The sequence below is a fragment of the Canis lupus genome, chromosome 35, assembly GCF_011100685.1.
Source record: "Canis lupus familiaris isolate Mischka breed German Shepherd chromosome 35, alternate assembly UU_Cfam_GSD_1.0, whole genome shotgun sequence".
Lineage (NCBI taxonomy): Eukaryota > Metazoa > Chordata > Mammalia > Carnivora > Canidae > Canis > Canis lupus.
Window position 1 is genome coordinate 26,882,815 of NC_049256.1, and position 19,099 is coordinate 26,901,913.

General features: G+C 43.3%; 2 protein-coding genes across 2 annotated transcripts; both read left to right on the forward strand.

Annotated features, from left to right (window-relative positions):
* Positions 1–1,761: 1,761 nt before the first annotated feature.
* NKAPL (NFKB activating protein like) lies at positions 1,762–3,294 on the forward strand. The gene has a single exon (XM_038584452.1). It carries the CDS (start codon positions 1,863–1,865, stop codon positions 3,078–3,080), a length of 1,218 nt encoding a protein of 405 aa, XP_038440380.1. The 5' UTR covers positions 1,762–1,862; the 3' UTR covers positions 3,081–3,294.
* A 6,071-nt stretch (positions 3,295–9,365) lies between these two features.
* ZSCAN26 (zinc finger and SCAN domain containing 26) lies at positions 9,366–18,725 on the forward strand. Its single transcript, XM_038584445.1, has 4 exons — positions 9,366–9,695; positions 12,957–13,419; positions 13,654–13,771; positions 16,752–18,725. Exons 2-4 carry the CDS (start codon positions 13,009–13,011, stop codon positions 17,636–17,638), a joined length of 1,416 nt encoding a protein of 471 aa, XP_038440373.1. The 5' UTR covers positions 9,366–9,695; positions 12,957–13,008; the 3' UTR covers positions 17,639–18,725.
* Positions 18,726–19,099: the final 374 nt, after the last annotated feature.

Below are 19,099 nucleotides of genomic sequence, written 5' to 3' on the forward strand. Positions count from 1 at the left end.
CCCCCTCAATTTTTTTATTTTTCCCATTAGAAGACTTGTATTACAAAAAAAATGTATTATTATATACCCTTAAAAATAGTTTTTTAAATTAAATTTCTAATCAAATACTAGAATAATTTATTTTCTTTCATTAAAAATTAAGAGTTTATAACATTATCAGTTTGGGAAGACATAGATTAAAAATGGAGCAAAGTGATCAAAAGACAAATTTATAGACAATAAATATAGCCTGCCTGGCCCTGGTGGATGCTGCCAGAGTGCTAATTCTAATCCTCAGAGTTAGTAGTAGTTCAAAATCTCCTCCAGCTTCACATTTCCCAGGGAGAGATTTTGGTGAGTTCAGAGAAGACCTTGTGAGAATATTTGGAATGCACAGTCTTGAGCCTACTGCAAAGATGCAAAAACAGCGGGATATTCAACTGCTTGTCCACGGGTGAAGATCAGAGGTCTTGTAGCCACTGTAATACTCCAGGGTAGGAGCCCAGTGTCTGAACTTCTTCATGTAGAGGGCCAGGAGGAAGGAGTCAGAGCTAGCTTGGAAGCGCTTTCCTGGATATATTCTTAGCTCCGCAGTCATCTCAGGGATGAAGTGGGACAAGTCAATGTCTTCATGCTGCATGGAGATATCTAGCATATCTGCACAGGAAATGATAGGCCATGGGAATGTTGATAACAAATTTGAGGTTTGCAGGTTGCTGACTTCCATGCTGAGCATCTCATATTGCTGGTAAATGTCATCTAAAAATCTAATTTGATCCTCTTCAATTTAATTTCCCCACTTTACTATACTATTTAAAATCAGGAAAGCATTATTTCTAAATTCTGACTTAGCTTTTTTTTTTTAAAGATTTTATTTATTTATTCCTAAGAGACACACAGAGAGGCGGAGACACAGGCAGAGGGAGAAGACTCCATGCAGGGAGTCTGATATGGAACTCAATCCCTGGACTCCAGGATTTCACCCTGGGTGGAAGGCAGGCGCTAAACCCCTGAGCCACCGAGGGATCCCGTTGACTTAGCTTTCCTGTGATTTTATGAGTTTGTCAAATAACTGAACAGGTGAACTTAAGTATAGAGAACTAAGATGATGGTGTTGCCTACATACATTTTAAGATCAAAAGAAAATGATCTTGCATGAAATACTGGCCATTTCAGACAGTGAAAAAAGTGTGTACAGAAAGTGGCTCCTAATCACAAAATTTCTGGTGAAAATTAACCAGATTAGGAAACATCTACAAGACTGAGTAGGATGTTTCCCTGTGTTTCAGGGGTAGAAAAGTGTGTGATTTTAAGAATTAAAATCACGACTCTGGCCTTCACTTGGCTCAGAGGCTGACTTTAAACTTCAATTCCAAAAGAAGTTCTGGTTCTTGCTTCCAGTAGGCACAAGGGCGGCGGGGGGGGGGGGGGGGTGTTGCAATTCATTAATAAAAGTATTTCCACCATGAAGAAACGGACAGGTTCTTTCTAGGGGATCAACGAAAGGACCAAAGGACGTAGGGAACCTCCACCAAGGGGAAATGGTAAGAAGGGTGGAAGGGACCAAGGAGGAGCGAAGGGTGTCAAGATGGTTGAAGGCGAATAGCCAAGCAGCGTAGAAGACGTGGGAAGAATAGAGGGTGACACTGCACAGTCCTCTTGTGTTCCCGAGGGCTCAAGGCACAGATCCAAACCCTAAGACTAGAGCCGCTCGCCTCCCCCGGGGCGCGCCTTCCGCCCGCGCCTACCAACCCGCCGGAAGCGGAAGTCACGAGCGGACCGTTGCTGACGTGCCTGCGTGGGCCGGAAGGGCTGGTGCTAACTACGATCTCTGTATGAACTGACTGGCGTTGGCCCTTCGGTACCCGGTGAAGGCGTCACTCATGGCCCCGGTGTCCCGGTCCCGCTACTCCAAGGAAGCTGTGGGCTCTCGGAGGTGGCGACGCCGCTCGTCGGGGAGCCCGCCTTTGGCGCAGGCCAGACGCTCCCCGTGGGGAGGCCTCGTCCGTTCTTACTCCTGCGGCCGCGAGGCCCTCAGACCTCCGTGGGGAGGGTCGGGCGTTGGCGCCCGTTACCCGCTCGGCCGCTCTGAGTTTCGAGAACCACCGCCGGGGCCCTGCGACTATGCGTTCTCGTCGTCCTCCGTCTATTACGGCAGCGGCAGCGGGTACCACTGCCATCACCGCCACTCCCCGAGGGACCGGCAGTGGGCGGAGGAGTACCAGGAGGAGGAGGAGAGCTATCGTCAGAGGAGGCTGAAGGAGAGAGAAAGGATTGGGGAGTTGGGCGCCCCTGAGGTGTGGGGGCTGTCTCCGAAGTTTCCTGAGCTGGATTCTGATGAGCACACCCCCGTGGAGGATGACCGGGCGAAGGCTCAGAAGACCGCCAGTTCAGAATCCAGCTCCGAGGGAAAGAGGAAAAAGGCCAGTCGTTCAAAAAGCAAGAAGAAGAGAAAGAAAAAGTCCAAAAAGAAACACAGGAAATATTCTAATGATAGTGATGGTAATTCAGACTCCGACATGGATTCTAGCTCTGATGATGATAAAAAGAGAGCCAAAAAAGCCAGGAAGAAGGAGAAGAAAAAGAAACACAGGGCAAGAAAAAACAAGAAAAAGAAGAAGACTAAAAAAGAATCCAGTGACTCAAGCTTTAAAGATTCAGAAGGGGAGTTGCTGGAAGATATTTGGATTAAGCAGTCAAAGATTGCAGATACCATGGATCTGATAGGTCCAGAAGCACCCATAATACACACGTCTCAAGAGGAGAAACCTTTGAACTATGGCCATGCTCTGCTCCCAGGTGAAGGTGCAGCAATGGCTGAGTATGTAAAAGCTGGAAAGCGAATCCCACGAAGAGGTGAAATTGGGCTGACAAGTGAAGAGATTGCTTCATTTGAATGCTCAGGTTATGTTATGAGTGGTAGCAGGCATCGTAGGATGGAGGCTGTGCGACTGCGTAAAGAGAACCAGATCTACAGTGCTGATGAGAAGAGAGCGCTTGCATCCTTTAACCAGGAAGAGAGGCGGAAGAGAGAGAATAAGATTCTAGCCAGTTTCCGAGAGATGGTGTACAGGAAGACAAAAGGGAAAGATGACAAGTAAGGACTTTTTATCTTTCAGCAGGACTTTTAACAACAATTTTATATGACCAAAATAGTATGAAAAGACTTTATGGTGCTACTATACCTACTACATTAGAAAGTCCTTCAAGAAAAAAGCTGCTGAGGCCTCTTTATTTTTAACTTAAAATGTGCACATGGTTTAGCAGATATTTAAGTACTACAGTTGGAGAGTTAATAAAAGGTCTGTCATCCTAGTCCTAGTCATCCTAGTCCTTGTCTCTTCTCCCCAAAGAAATCTGTTTTTGATGTATTTTAGATCTATTCACAAGTTTTGTGTATATACAAGAATGTTGTAGGATAAATGTTGGAGCTATTAACGTGAACGTTATTTTCCCTGTTGCCCTGACTTTTCTCTCTCGTGAAGGGTCTCATGGAGCCCTTCATTTGCCCCTAGGAGGAACAGAAGAACCCCAGAAATAACTAAGGATTCAACTGAGTGTATACTTCTGGTTGCAGTTAACTGAGTTAAAAAATAAGGGAGATTTATTGGTTCATGTAACTGAAAAGTACTGCAGGAGAATGAGTTTCCTGTGGTTTTATGGGACTTTGACTTTTTTGTTCTCCATGGGTCATTTTCCTCCTTAGCCTGGTTTCCTTTAAATAACAAAACGATTGCCAAACATCCTGAGTTTGGTTATGTACTTCTTGGTCCACTCTGAAGAGCTAAAAAATGTTTCTGTCTTGGCATTCCAAACAAGAATCCTGAGATGGATCCTAATTGGATTAGCTTAGGTCACATGTCCACTCTCAAGAAAGGTTCTATTGCTATGAAAATTGGCCTTCTCCTGGAGATGTGGGTATAGTGAATTTATAGGCTACTTGGAGAAGAAGTGGATAGCTGAATGAAAATCAGGGTAATGTTAGGAAGGTGTGTAGGCACCCACTATAAGTTTGATTTCTTAAAAAACAGTACATGTGCTGAAAGCCCAAATTTTCTTGATGCTTGGTTTTGACTATTAGAAAAGGAACATCTGGTTGAAGGGGACATTGGGTTTATCCATTAACATGATCTAAAAGATAAAGGTCCATGATGCTTGGGTCTTCCAAAGAGTAGATTAGATGCCACCTTAGACTGAAAGGAGAAAGAAAATAATGAGAAGGTACAAAGAAGAATGCAGTTGGTGGACTTCAGGAAAAGATCCAATCAGGAAGAACTTCATGGACAACAAAATTAACATTGAGAGCACCAGTGTCACAGAAGACTTTAGAATGAGCTCCACTCTTGGTTTATGATAAAGTGTTCATTGTCATCTAGTGACATCTGCCTGAATACTAAGACTTCATTTCATTACTAAGCAAACTATCTCATTTGAAAAGGGGTCACCTTTTCAGGACTCAAGACCCTACTAAGCCCCACAGAGTTGAAGGTGAAAAAGTAGGGTTCTAGAATTTCACAGGATAGCATGATGTGGAAGGGCACCTTCATCCTATTAGATGACTTGATTGCCACTGGACCACATACCTTGAGAATTTCCCCAAACAGTGTTGGGGAACACTGGTATAAGTCAATGATACATATGTGTATTTCTGTCTTTAGAAACAAGCCATACCACATTACAGCATGGGCTTAGACCTTGCTTTTTTCACTTAATACATCTTGGAGATTTTTTTTTAAGATTTTTATTTATTTATTCATGAGAGACACACACAGAGAGAGAGAGGCAGAGACACAGGCAGAGGGAGAAGCAGGCTCCATGCAGGGAGCCCGACGTGGGACTCGATCCTGGGTCTCCAGGATCATGCCCTGGGGTGAAGGCGGTGCTAAACCACTGAGCCACCCAGGCTGCCCTCTTGGAGATTTCTTAATCAATGCATATAAATCTACTTTATTCTTTTTTAAAAATAAATTTATTTTTTATTGGTGTTCAACTTGCCAACATATAGAATAACACCCAGTGCTCATCCTATCAAGTGCCCCCTCAGTGCCCGTCACCCAGTACTTTATTCTTTTTATTGACTTTATAACATTCTATTGAACGGGAGGACCATATTTTATTGGATGTTTAAAATGTTTCCTATATTTTATAATTACATAGTACTGAATTGAAAATCTTCGTGGATATGTGACAGCATTATCTGTAGCATCCTCATCTAGAAATAGAATTATTAGGTCAAAAAGAATCCTCAGGATCATCTAAAAATGGCCACCTCGAGGTGGAGTTCTCAGATCAAAAGGAAAATTTATTAACAGGTGCTTTTTATATGCTAGGTACTATGGCAGGTACTGGTTATAAATCAGAGAGCAAGTTAAGTTTGATACTTGCCATCACAGAATTTTATATTCGAAATAATTTTTTTAATTTTTTATTTATTTATGATAGTCACAGAGAGAGAGAGAGAGAGGCAGAGACACAGGCAGAGACACAGGCAGAGACACAGGCAGAGGGAGAAGCAGGCTCCATGTGCCGGGAGCCCGATGTGGGATTCGATCCCGGGTCTCCAGGATCACGCCCTGGGCCAAAGGCAGGCGCTAAACCACTGCACCACCCAGGGATCCCAGAATTTTATATTCTACGGAGGAGACAGACCTTTAAAAACAGAAAAATAGGGATCCCTGGGTGGCTCAGCGGTTTGGCGCCTGCCTTTGGCCCAGGGCGCGATCCCGGAGACCCGGGATCGAATCCCACATCGGGTTCCCGGTGCATGGAGCCTGCTTCTCCCTCTGCCTGTGTCTCTGCCTCTCTCTCTCTCTCTGTGACTATCATAAATAAATAAAAATTAAAAAAAATTTAAAAAAAAAACAGAAAAATATCTATTAATTGCAGCATTCTATGAAGAAAATAAGGGACCAGAGACAATAATAGGGGGATATGTTTGATAGGGTGGTCAGGAAATGCCTAAGAATGTCACATATAAGTTCTATGTGCTTTCACATTTTAATAGATACTGCAACATTTTGCAAACAAGATGTACCAGTTTACACACCTACATCACCAACAATATTGTACTTTTAAATCTTGATCTTTGCCAGTCTAATAAATGAAAAATGGCATTTCATTTCTTTTTTTTTTTTTTTAAGAGAACGAGAGCGAGGTTAGGGAACAGGCAGAGGGAGAAGGAGAGACAGTCTTTTGTTTAATTTTATTTAAAATCAATTAACAGGGATACCTGGTGGCTCAGTGGTTGACTGTCTGCCTTCGGCTCAGGACATGATCCTGGGGTTGGGGATTGAGTCCCATATTGGGCTCCTTGCAGAAGAGCCTGCTTCTCCCTCTGCCTGTGTCTCCACATCTCTTTATCTGTGTCTCTCATGAATAAATAAAATCTCAAAAAAAAATACGCTCAATTAACATATAATGTATAATTGGTTTAAGAGGTAGAGGTCAATGATTCATCAGTCTTATACCCAGTGCTCATTACATCACATGCCCTCCCTAAATGTTCATCCCCCAGGTACCCCATCCTACTACCTCCTTCCCCTCCAGTGGTCCTCAGTTTGTTTCTTATGCTTAAGGGTGTCTTATGGTTTGTCTCCCTCTCTGATTTTGTCATGTTTTTTTCCCTCTCTTCTGCTATGATCCTCTGTTTTGTTTCTTAAATTCCACATATGAGTGAGATCATATAATTGTCTTTCTCTGACTGGCTTATTTCACTTAGCATAATATTCTCTAGTTCCATCCATGGCATTGCAAATGACAAGATTTCATTATTTCTGATGAAAAAATAGTCCATTGTGTGTGTGTGTGTGGTGGACTGGTGTGAGGTGATAGCTCATAGTTTTGGTTTGTATTTCCCTGACAAGTGAAATGGAGCATTTTTTTCATGTGTCTGTTGGCCATTTATACGTCTTCTTTGGAGAAATTTCTCTGTTCATGTCTTCTGCCCATTTCTTGATTGGATTATTTGTTTCTTGGGGTTGGGTTTGATAAGTTCTTTATAGATTTTGGATATTAACCCTTTATCTAACAAGACATTTGCAAATATCTTCTCCCATTCTCTAGGTTGCCTTTTGGTTTTGTCAACTGTTTACTTTGCTGTGCAAAAGCTTTTTATCTTGATGAAGTCCCAGTAGTTCATTTCTGCCTTTGTTTCCCTGCTTTTAGAGATGTATTTAGCAAGAAGTTGCTATGGCCAAGGTCAAAGAGGTTGTTGCCTGTGTTCTACTCTAGGATTTTGATGGATTCCTGTCTCACATTTAGGTCTTGCATCCATTTTGAGCCTATTTTCATGTATGGTGTGAGGAAATGGTCCAGTTTCATTCTTCTGCATGTGACTGTCCAGTTTTGAGGGAGAGACAATCTTAAGCCCCACTGAGACTCCCCACTGAGTGCAGACCAACATGGGGCTCGATCTTATGAACCTGAGATTACAACCGGAGCCAAAATCAAGGGTTGGATGCTTAACCAAATAAGCCACTCAGACACCCCTAGGATTTTTCTTTATTAGCCTATTAATATGATGGTTTAAAGTTATAGGGTTCAAAAAAAAAAGTTATAGGGTTCATAATATTAAACCATGGGTTAAGTTTATTGGACTCATTTATAGGTTTTTTTTTTTCATTTGTAGGTTTTTGATTGTTTGGAACAATCACTGGTCAATTAATTTTCTATTTAAAATTCAGAACAATTAATAATATCTTGAGAGATGCACGGAAGCAGAGAGAAAAGCAGAAAACATCATTACAAAAAGATTAGCACTGCTATCTTATGCTATAGCATGGTAGCATGACTCACAATGCACTAGTCCCTCTATAGATCCTACAGAAGGCTTTTATTTTGAATATTTTAAGAATGGACCTGATGGAAACATATGAACCACCATTTTATTTACAAAAATAAGGATAATCCTGGAAAATGAAAAATCTCAATTTTGAAAATTGATTTTTAAAAATTAGCACATGTAGTCTATCCCATAAAGATGGTATTTTTATTTATTCTCATTTGTCCCTTACCCCTTCCAAAAGATATAGACTACTAAATAAGAAATGCAAACTTTGAATTTTTTAACAGAGTTTTTAAAACTCTGCTTTGTTAAGCTATAGTAACGGTTTTGATTTTCATGGGATAGCCAACACACTGCCAATAATCTGAGCTGATGAATGATGTTTAAGGAGCCATCCATGGTAGGGAATTTAAAACGGGCAGTAAATGAATTAAGATATATTTACTTCCTTTTAAAATTAAATTTTGTTGGGATGCCTGGGTGGCTCAGTGGTTGAGCATCTGCCTTCAGCCCAGGGCATGATCCTGGAGTTGCAGGATTGAGTCCCACACCAGGCCCCCTGCACGTAGCCTGCTTCTCCCTCTGCGTGTGTCTCTGCCTCTCTCTCTCCGTGTCTTTCATGAATAAATAAATAAAATTAAATTTTGTTTATTCCTTATATAATTTTTGAAAAATATATAAGCCCTTCTTTAGAAAGAAAATCAGACATGAGTTTTTCGTTCAAGAAAAAATGTTAGCTTCTAATTAGTAAAATACTTGCATTGATTGCATTTGTTTGCCTAGAGAAGTTTTAAGGTGAATATAATTATTATTTATAATATATATTATATTTGTTATTATTATTTAATTTAGTATTTAATTAACTTTTAAAAGATACTTCCAAGCTTCTGGCACCCAAGAAGGAAAGGTTTTCTCCTTGTCATAACGAAACGTTTTCTCCTTTTGTTGTGATAATTTCAATGCTGAAAACACTGAATAAATTACCTGTCATAAAACAATGATTAGTATATTTAATGATTTTTCAAAACTATCATTAAACAGAAATTTGTTTAGATTTTTAAAAGTATTTAATTTATTGAAAGAGTATAAAAACGTTTTTGGTAAGATGAACAAGAGGGAATATTTCTGTTTTCTTCTGCAGAATTATTTTGCTAAAGTGGTATCTGATGTTTTTTCCTCTGAAACCTACATTCACTGCAAAGTATTGCTAATTATACTTTTACAGTAATATACTTAAGCTTTCATTACCTTAAATCCTTCAATCCAAAGATATTTTCACTGTTCAATTTAATCAATTCTTTGCTGCTATGAAAAAAAAAAAAAACCATCCCCCTACGCTGACATTTATTTTTGCCATTGTGTTTGATTTTTTAAATTGGGGAGAAATGGAAAAGTATGTTAAATTTGTGAGCGCGCAAAGTAGAAACGCTGGCTCTTCGCGGTACATGAAGCTGAGCCGGCCTGTAACTTGGATATAACACACATCGCTCGCAGGCGAGAACGGCGGGTGCTCGCCCCTGCACGCCGCGGGGGGCGCTGCGGCCCGGCGGAGCTCCCGCCCTCCCTGCCGCGCGCCGGAACCAGGCACCATTGAGCTGCGGTCCTCTCGGCCGCCTAGAGCGGAGGCGACGGGGCGCGGGCGAGTGGGCGTTGCCGCTGGACTAGGAGCCGAGTAGGTGCAGGAGCCTGTCTGGCTCTTCCTGCAGCCAGGTGCTGGGGTGCTCGGTGTGTGCGCTCTGGCGAGGAAGGCCCTGCAGCCCGGGGCTGGGGAGCCGCTGCTCTCCGGGTGCAGGGAGCCTTCTGCGACCGAGGGCCCGCGGGCCAGGGCGAGGGCCGGGCGGGGGGGTCCCGCAGCTGCGCGTCTGCTGAACTGGGCACCGCGTAGGCTTCGCCTGTGTCATCCGCTGACTGCAGTTTTCAACACATGTTGAAGGTAAGCCTTACAGGGTAGTGCCTAAGCAGAAACCTTAAGGACCCGAAAAGACCTGTGTGGCCTCTAGGGGCACGAGCTGTCAGGCAGCTGAACAGCAAATTCAGAGGCCTCCAAGCCTGCTTGCCACACTCAGGAATCACAGGCGGACCAGGAGGGCAGCGAACGGGGGCCGAACTGTAGACAACGGTATCCAGAGGCCTGGGACTGCGAGGAGCTGTGTGCAAGAGCTGTGACGTGTACTGTTTAAGTAATTTGGTCGTTTTTTGGTGTGAAGAGTGTTTGAAGGGTTTTGAGCAGAGGAAAAACATGATCTGACTCATGTTTTAAAGCATCTGTAGCTGAGAACTACGATGGGATTAGACCATAGGGGCGCGAGGATGGAATTGGGGAAACTATCACAAGTACTTCATGTAGGAGATGAGGGTATCTTGAACTTTGGTAGACGTGGTTAGTAGTGGCCAGATTAATGATCTACCTGGAAACGGAGCCAGCAGGCTTTGCTGTTGGATCACACGTGGATTATGCGAGAGAGAAGGCAAAGTCAAGTCAAGGGTTTAGAGCTCTTGAGGGAAAGATCTGAGGTTGAGCTTGGGGACCTTGTGTAAGTTATTAAACTCTCCATGTCTCAGGATCCTTCTTTGTGAAACGAAGTTGGCAATTGTGTGAGGATAAAATGCATTAGTTCTCGTTAAGTACCAATTGTGCTGCCTTACTGTTTTATTATGTTTTATTATGCTGAGACACGAAGAGTATATGTGAGTATATATGAGTATATGTGCGCTAATGAGAAAAAATTGGAGAATTACTCCTTCCAGGCAGAAGGAATAAGATGGGGAAGGACCCGGGAACAGGAAAGAGTATCGGAAATTTGAGGAACTAAAAGTTCATTAGATCATAAGAAATTTTTAAGCCATATTAGATGTCTTTTACTTAATTCTAAAGATAGTGATGAACCACTAAATGCAGTAAATGCACAGCAGAGACACAATCCTTTTCCTTTTTAGAAATATAACTGTTCACAGTGTGGGAAATAGATTGATGGTCAGAAAGGCCAGTCACAGTAGTCTGGATAGAAGATGGTGTCAAGGGGATGAAGAGGAGAGGATGGGTTTGGTAGGCAGAATCAGTAGATCTTGATTGATCTGATATACAAGATATCATAGGAGAATGGAAGGGTCAGTTTATCATATTATTTATTATATATTGTATTTGATGTGTTTAATCACATTATAGAAATGACCACCACTAATTCAGCAACCTATGCTATACATCTGTATTAGAGTTCTCCAGAGAAGCAGAACCAATAGGAAATACACAGACATAGACACGTAGAGACAGATTTATTATAAGGAATTGGATCCAGAAGTTACAGAGATTGTCAAGTCCCCAAGATCTTCAGGATGGGTCAGTGACAGAGACCGGGAAAGCCGATGGCTTAGTTCCATTCTGAGTCCAAAGGCCTGAGAACTGGGTGATCTGATGGTACAGTTACAGTAGGAAGTAGGAAGGCCAGCAGGTTCGAGATCCAGGAAGAGCTGATGTTTCCATTTGAATCTGAAGGCAGGAAAAAAGCTGATGTTCCTGTGTGAAGACAGTCAAGCAGGGAGAATTCTCTTACCTGAGGGAGAGTCAGCGTTTTTGTTCTATTGAGACCTTCAACCGATTGGATAAAGCCCACCTACATTATAGAGGGCATCTGTTTTACTCTACTGATTTAAATGTTACTTGCATCCAAAAACACTCTCACAGAAGCACTCAAAATAATGTTTGACCAAATATCTAGGCATCTCATGGTCCAGTCAAGTTTTCACATAAAGTTAACCATCACAATACCAAATTTTTATTTATTTTTTTAAAGATTTTCTTTATTTATCTATGACAGAGAGAGAGAGAGAGAGAGGGAGAGGCAGGCTCCGCGCCGGGAGCCCGACGTGGGACTCGATCCCGGGTGTCCAGGATCACACCCCAGGCTGAAGGCAGTGCTAAACCCTGGGCCACTGGGGCTGCCCTCCAACTTTTATTTCTGACTAATGATCATCACTTTCTTAGACTTTTTCACTTCTATTAAGAACAGTAGGATTTGACTTTTTAAATTTTAAGTCCATTTTTTAACATATATTTGACTTCTCATATATATAACATCTCCTCTAAAACCTATATCAGCTGGGAGTTACCATGTACACATACATCCAGGACTATATAGTAGCAGCAAGCAGTATTTGGACCCTAACTAGGTTTTATACTGTTTTTTAAACCCAGGAGCCGAGGGGATCCCTGGGTGGCTCAGCGGTTTGGCTCCTGCCTTCCACCCAGGTGTGCAATCCTGGAGTCCCGGGATCGAGTCCCTCGTCCATACAGTCCCTCCCTGCATGGAGCCTGCTCTTCCCTCCTCCTGTGTCTCTGCCTCTCTCTCTGTCTATCATGAATAAGTAAATAAAATCTTAAGAACAAACAAACAAACCCAGGAGCCGATTTTCATAATTCATTTAGATGAGAACTAGGTATTCTAGAGGAATCCCTCTTTTTATCTCTGTGAAATTGCTGTAGATGAGCTGCATTCAGGATTTATCTAAAAGTCTCCTCATTATTAGATTCATGTTAACCATTTAGTAAAAATGCTGCATAAGTGATACGGCACAAGGTCACTTGTCTCACTGTTGGTGTTGCTGGGCTTGATCATTCGATTGAGTTTGTGTCTGCCAGATATCTCCATTGTTTCTTTTGCAATTAATAAGCAATCAACATGGTGATTCTTTGAGACTGTGAGAGTGTCTTTTTGCCCAGTGGCTTCACCCATTTGTGGCACTTGATTCAATCAGTTATTTCATCAAGATGCAAAATGGTGATTTTTCAGATTTGTTATTTGTGCTCCTTCAGCTGGCAATCTTGTACAGAACAGTTTTCTCATTTTGTATGTGTGTTCTGTTTTTAGAAATGGTTGTTTCAGAGAAAGAAATTGATAGTAATTATTGGAAATGTATGAACCCAACAAAGGAGTACTGCTGCTGCTGTTACTACTACTGCTACCCTTTCTGTGGTTCTTTTTTTTTTTTCCATGATTTATTTATTTGAGTATGAGAGAGAAAGAGAGAAAGCACACAAGCCGGGGGAGGGGCAGAGGGAGAGAGAGAAGTAGACTCTGTTGAGCAGGGAGCCCGATGTAGGGATGCAGCGCTCGTGATCTGAGCTGAAAGCAGACACTCAACTGACTGAGCCACCCAGGTGCCCCTGTTTCTGTGATTCTTGTTTTCACATTTTCAGGAGACAGTCCAAGGAAGTTTTTGAGCAGAGAGAGCACAGGCTGACACTGGGGATGGCGACTGCACTGGTGAATGCCCATTCCCAGGCTCCTCTGAATCTGAAGAAGGGGCTTTGGACAGTGAAGGATCCCTGCTCTACTTGGGAACAGGTAGTCAAGCTGCCAGGAGATAGCACAGGCCTTGGACAAGAACCGCTGTGCAAACAGTTCAGGCAGTTGCGCTATGAAGAGACCACAGGACCCCGTGAGGCCCTCACCTGGCTCCGGGAGCTGTGTCGACGCTGGCTGCGCCCTGAGACCCGCAGCAAGGAGCAGATTCTGGAGCTGCTGGTGCTGGAGCAGTTCCTGACCATCCTGCCTGAGAAGCTCCAGGCCTGGGTGCGGGAGCAGCACCCCGAGAGCGGGGACGAGGTGGTGGCCATTCTGGAGGACCTGGAGAGGGAGCTGGACAAGCCCCAACAGCAGGTGGTTAAGGACCAGATATGCTCTTGTACAGAAAAGCAGGGATTAAGACCTTGGGCCAGAGAGGCGGGTGTGAGCTGAGCAGCAGACCTGTTAAGCTTTGGTTTGGTCTCTTTCCACTTTGCCTCCTCCCTGGGGTTTCTCTTTACTCTTTTCTTACATGGCAGTGTTTTCTGAGCAGTGTTCTGCTAAGCCACATGTCCCTAACCGTCCCTATGTGTCTATACTTGCCCCTAGAACCCAGACCAGGCAAAGAAGCAGGAGGTGCTTGTGGAGGAGGCAGCTGCCATGGAAGCAGTGCAGGAGCCGTGGGTCCAGGCTGAGGGTGAAGTTCTGGAGCCAGAACGAGAGAAGGGTGAGAAACAGCTGTGGCTTCTGACGTGTGACAGACGGGCTTGGCGGTCCCTCCAGAGGCTTGACATTTGTGTTTGCTTTGAGTCAGGTTTATCGAGGAATAATCTACACCAGGTGGACTTCACTCTGTATGTGTCTGGGTCAGTGAGTTTTCACAAATGTGATAAAACTCAGTCCTCTGATCACCACCACAGTCAAGATCTAGAAGATTCTTGTCACACTAAACATTTCCTCCCATCCTTTCCTTGATGTTTCTGTTCAGCTGAAACCAGAGGCTTCTCTTGGCTGCCCTTCACCATCTTCTTCCTTTCACCGTAGCAGTCAATGAAAAAGGATTGGTGGTTTCTCACCTCAGGCAAAGAATCCAGCCAAATGCTCTATTACTCATTATTCTTTTGTTTCCTTCAAATTATTGTAGTATTTTTACTGTCTTTTGTTTCTAAATGGCACCTAGATTAGTTTTTTTCTATATTGTATTTGTCATTGAAATCCCTCTTTCTTGTTTCTGTTGCTTCCATTTTTTTTTTTTTTTAAGATTTATTTGTGACAGAGAGCACAAGCGAGCGCAGGGGTGGGAGGGAGGTGTGGGGAGGGAGAGGCAGACTCCCCACTGAGCAAAGAGCCTGATGCGGGGCTCCATCCCAGGACCCCGGCATCATAACCTGAGCCAAAGGCAGACACCTCACCAACCGAGTACCCCCAGGCACTCCTTCTGTCGCTTATGTTTTTCTCCTCTCTCCAGGCTGCCAGAAGCCATGTGGCTGTCTTGTAGGCCTGCTTTTTCTTGTGTCCTTCACTGTCCTCCTGGTGCTTCTGTTGGGTCTCTTACCTCCTGTTGATCCTCCATCATTTATACACAAATTCATTCATGCTGCTCCCGTCCTTAAAGCCCTTCAGTGAGCTGAGTAATGCTATTCTTTCTACATATATATATTTTTTAATATTTGAAAAATTCCATAATAAAAAGGAAAAAAATAAAAACAAGAAAAAAACCCACGACCTGCAGAAATTCCTGACAGCCAGTAACAGAGGCCTCCCCTGAATGTTGTGTCTGCTGGCTTCTCAGCCACATATCCATAAGCATGAACTTTGTGCCAGTTTGCTTGAGACTTTTGGCCCTATCGGCTCCACATCCTGGGAAACCCTTCAGTCCCAGACAGATCAGGACAGTCAGTCACCTATGTCCTCGTCACGCTGCGGGTTCCCATCTTTCTGAGCTGTGTTTTGACTCCTGCTTGTTCCTTGCTGCTTCTCTCCTCTGAGCCTCTTCCTGCCATGTTTTTTCTGTCTACACTACTTTTTCCTTGCTTTCCCTGACTATTCCTACTCACCCTTCAGGATTTGTCTTAGACCTCCCTGCCTCCATCCTTCCCTAAGTCCTCCTAATGTGACTGACTTCCCCACCTAGGCTCCTAGAGCTCCAAGATGTCTCCCATCAGAGAACGGATCATATCGTAATATCATTGCTGGTGTATGTCTTTCTCCTGCTGGTAAAAAGCTGGGCTTTGTTTTGTTTCCTGAATCTGTCATGGCTCCTGGCCTCGAGCAGATCCTCAATAAATGTTTGATGAATGGCTGATTGTGATTCTAAAGCTTCTGTTACCTACTATCTGATTCCCCTGTTTAATTTCTGAGCCTGCTTCAAAGGTCCTCATCTTCTGGAAGCTTGCTGTGCAAAGTAGCTGAAAGAGAGGAGGCCTGCCTTTTTGTTTTGTTTTTTTGTTTTTGTTTTCAAATTTTTATATGAGTTCTAGTGAGGGGGCCTGCCTTTTGTAAATAGTCTTGTAGAAATGAATTTATCCCATGTCGTCCATCATGCGCATGTATTTTCAATATGACAAATAAATGTAGTCACAGTAGATCCTTGACACTGTTCCTTGCCCTGAAAATGCTATTTTACACTCAAAGTTTAGGTTGTTTTCTGGTTTTAGAGCCACTCCTTCTTTTTAGTTGCTTATGTCATTAGATTGTTGCTGGAGAAGGATTGCTCTTCTCTTCCTTCAAGCCGCCCTCCCTCCCCCATGGATGGCTGCAGGAGGACACACATGTGGCTTGCCCCACACAGGACTCACTGTCTCTGGAGTCTTATGGCCAGTCCTCCACTGTTACCTTTGGCGCTCATGTGCTCTCACTTTGCAGTTGATCTGCTGCTTTAATCTGGCTTACACTGATAAACTCGTACTAACTTGTCATTAATGCTACTGAGGACCTCTCTCTCCTGCTTTCTCGTGTCCTCGTTCAGGTTCCTAGCCTGGGAAGGCCTGTTCTACTTGCCCACTTGTGCCCATGTGTCTGCTCTTAGATTTTATTCAGAAGACATTTCTTATGGTCTTTTATGTACCAGACCTATGAGCAAATTATTACAGCACTGAGATGCCCTGTCCCTGTTGAGCCACACAGGGGAGCAGCTGCTGCTGTCCAAGGAGATCAGGAAAGTCCAAGACATTTTTGTGAACTTCATGTTACATCAAGGTCTTGTGGTCCAGTGGTTTTGATTTATTGGTGAGGATGCTGAGCCCAGAGGGTTTAAATTACCTGTCTTAGATTACATAGCTAATCAGTGATAAAATGGGCATTCTGTCTGCATTTCCTCATCTCCAGTACTTTTTCTTTCTTATTGGCCTCAGGGCCATCAGTTGACTTTGCTTTTTTATACTGCGGCTGACAAACCATTTTCAAGGATGTACAGCTAAGCCCTTTGAGCCAGTTTGCTTGCAGAATGTGTGCTGCATGTCACATGATAAAATTCAAACCATTTAAGATAAGCTGCCTCCTACCACAATACCCATCCTCCCTTGAGTAGCCGCTGTTGACAAGTTCTCATGAACCATTGCTCTTATATATTTTGTGCAAACACAAGCATTCACAGCATTTCCACTTGGCACACATGGCTTGATTTAGATTTATTCCTCCCAAATGCAGATTCCCTTCCCAAAGCATCAAAAAAACAAATAATTGGTGGTATATATTTAATGTTTCAGGTGAGGAGACAAGGACTGAGAATGAGAAGATGGTTGTAGAGACAGACTCTTGTGGAGAAGTGGAATCATCTAGGAAAGTATCTGAACCCTTAGAGCCTCGTTATGAGGACCCTAACTTGGAAAGGCAGCAGGTCAAGCTCAAGGCAAAGACTGAGTATAAATGCTCAGAATGTGGAAAGGGGTTCATCCAGCACTCAGACCTGATTACGCATGAAGGTACACACATACAAGGAAAGCTCTATGAATCTGAGGTGTGTCAGACTTCGAGTCCCACTGGACATCAGAAAATTCGCTCTAGAGAGAAAGGTCATCAGTGTCACGAGTGTGGGAAAGCCTTTCAGAGAAGTTCACACCTTGTTAGACACCAGAAAATCCATCTTGGTGAGAAGCCCTATCAGTGCAAAGAGTGTGGAAAGGTCTTTAGCCAGAATGCAGGCCTTTTGGAACACCTCAGGATCCATACTGGAGAGAAGCCTTACCTATGTATCCATTGTGGGAAGAACTTCAGGCGCAGCTCCCACCTCAACCGGCACCAGAGAGTCCATAGTCAGGAGGAGCCCTGTGAGTGCAAGGAGTGTGGAAAAACCTTCAGTCAGGCCCTTTTTCTCACTCACCACCAGCGAATCCATAGCCACTCCAGAAGCCATCGCTGTAATGAGTGTGGAAAAGCCTTCAATTTGACCTCAGACCTGATTCGACATCACAGGATTCACACTGGAGAGAAGCCGTTCAAGTGTGACATATGCCAGAAAGCATTCCGACTGAACTCCCACCTGGCTCAGCATGTGCGGATCCACAATGAAGAAAAACCCTATCAGTGTAACGAATGTGGTGAAGCCTTCAGGCAGAGGTCGGGTCTTTTTCAGCATCAGAGGATATCACCATAAAGACAGTCTGGCTTGATGGGGCATCATCTCCGCAAGGAATATCACAGAGGCTATGTTGACGAGCAAACAGCACTTTAGGAAGAATCACAGCCTGATTCTAGCCCCAGAGAACTCTAGGGGGCCGAGCAGGAGACTTTCCACCTCCACTTGTGCTCAGCCTTTGGGCCACAATGATTTGACCCATGATGGGACTGTGAGAACCAGCTAACCAGCACGCTTCACTGCAGGACTTCTCTGAGCCTTGACCGTGGTAAATACATGACTGCGTACTTCAAGTAGCAGAGAGCCTTCTGATTGAGTTAGGGCTTTGAAGTCAGCAGTGATTCAAGTATCTATGGATTTATAGGCTCAACAGAACAAGAGGAGGTCAATATTTTTGCATCTGCTACAGAAACAACTGTAAAATAAAACTAATGATGTTTGAAAATATAGCACTTTCAAAAGTGTCTTAAAGTGCAGGTTAATGGTGGGCATTTCTTCCATGATTTTACTAACCACCCCCTACTGGCATCTGCCTGCCATCCCCCACCCCCAGCCAGCAGAAGCATTTTGGAAGGGAAAGAAAATTTAATTTGACCACTTCCCACCCCATTCTTGCTACAATACTTCACTGATTGAAGTTAGAAATCAAGGTTTTATTTGAAGTACAGAAGAGATTTCATAAGTCATATGAGTGAATAGTGCTGAATTAATCCAGGTAGCAACTGTCTTACTTGATAACTCCAGTGACAGGAGAGTGGCTCCTGCATAGACACTGTTTAGTAACTGGGGAAAGAAATTAGACTTTTTTCCTTTAATACTGATAATGATAATTTATTTTATTTTTTATTTATTTTTAAAAGATTTTATGTATTTATTTGAGAAAGAGAGAGCATGAGTAGGGGAAAGGCAGAGGGATAGATGCAGACTGCTGAGCACAGAGCCTGACATGGGGCTCAATCCCAGGACTCTTGAGATTATGACCTGAGCCAAAATCAAGAGTCTGACGTTTAGCCGACTGAGTCCCCCAGATGCCATCTAATAATGTAATTTTAAAATATTGCTTGTTCTGGAATTCCTTGGAGGTCAATAAAGTCAATTGAGAGGAGATCATGATTTTATACTGTGAATACTAAAATGTTGTGGTAATGATGAAGAATATTGAGCTTAGGGGGGGTGCACTCCTGAATCCTCATTGCTTGCTGTTTGGCAGTAGCTGCATAGGATATTATGTCTGGAAACAGCGTCTTAGTCTGCCATGGGAATGAACACTTGTGTATTGGTGAGGATTTGGTTCAGCTGCATATAATTTAGAAACAAAGTAAGAGTGACTTCACAAAAGCTTGTTTTTCTCTCAGATAGAAAAATCTGGAGACAAGCAGTCCAGGACTGATAAAGTGGTTCTGTGACACCGCTAGGGATCCTGCCTCTGCTCTTCTGCTCCATCATCCTGGTGCACACCATCAGTCCTGACATCACATG

Bases quoted from the DNA above. Each gene is read 5' to 3' on its own strand.
- NKAPL (XM_038584452.1), top strand. From the start codon at position 1,863: ATGGCCCCGGTGTCCCGGTCCCGCTACTCCAAGGAAGCTGTGGGCTCT.
- ZSCAN26 (XM_038584445.1), top strand. From the start codon at position 13,009: ATGGCGACTGCACTGGTGAATGCCCATTCCCAGGCTCCTCTGAATCTG. The intron at 13,420-13,653 runs GTGGTTAAGGAC...ACTTGCCCCTAG, and splicing joins TGGACAAGCCCCAACAGCAG to AACCCAGACCAGGCAAAGAA. The intron at 13,772-16,751 runs GTGAGAAACAGC...TTAATGTTTCAG, and splicing joins GGAGCCAGAACGAGAGAAGG to GTGAGGAGACAAGGACTGAG.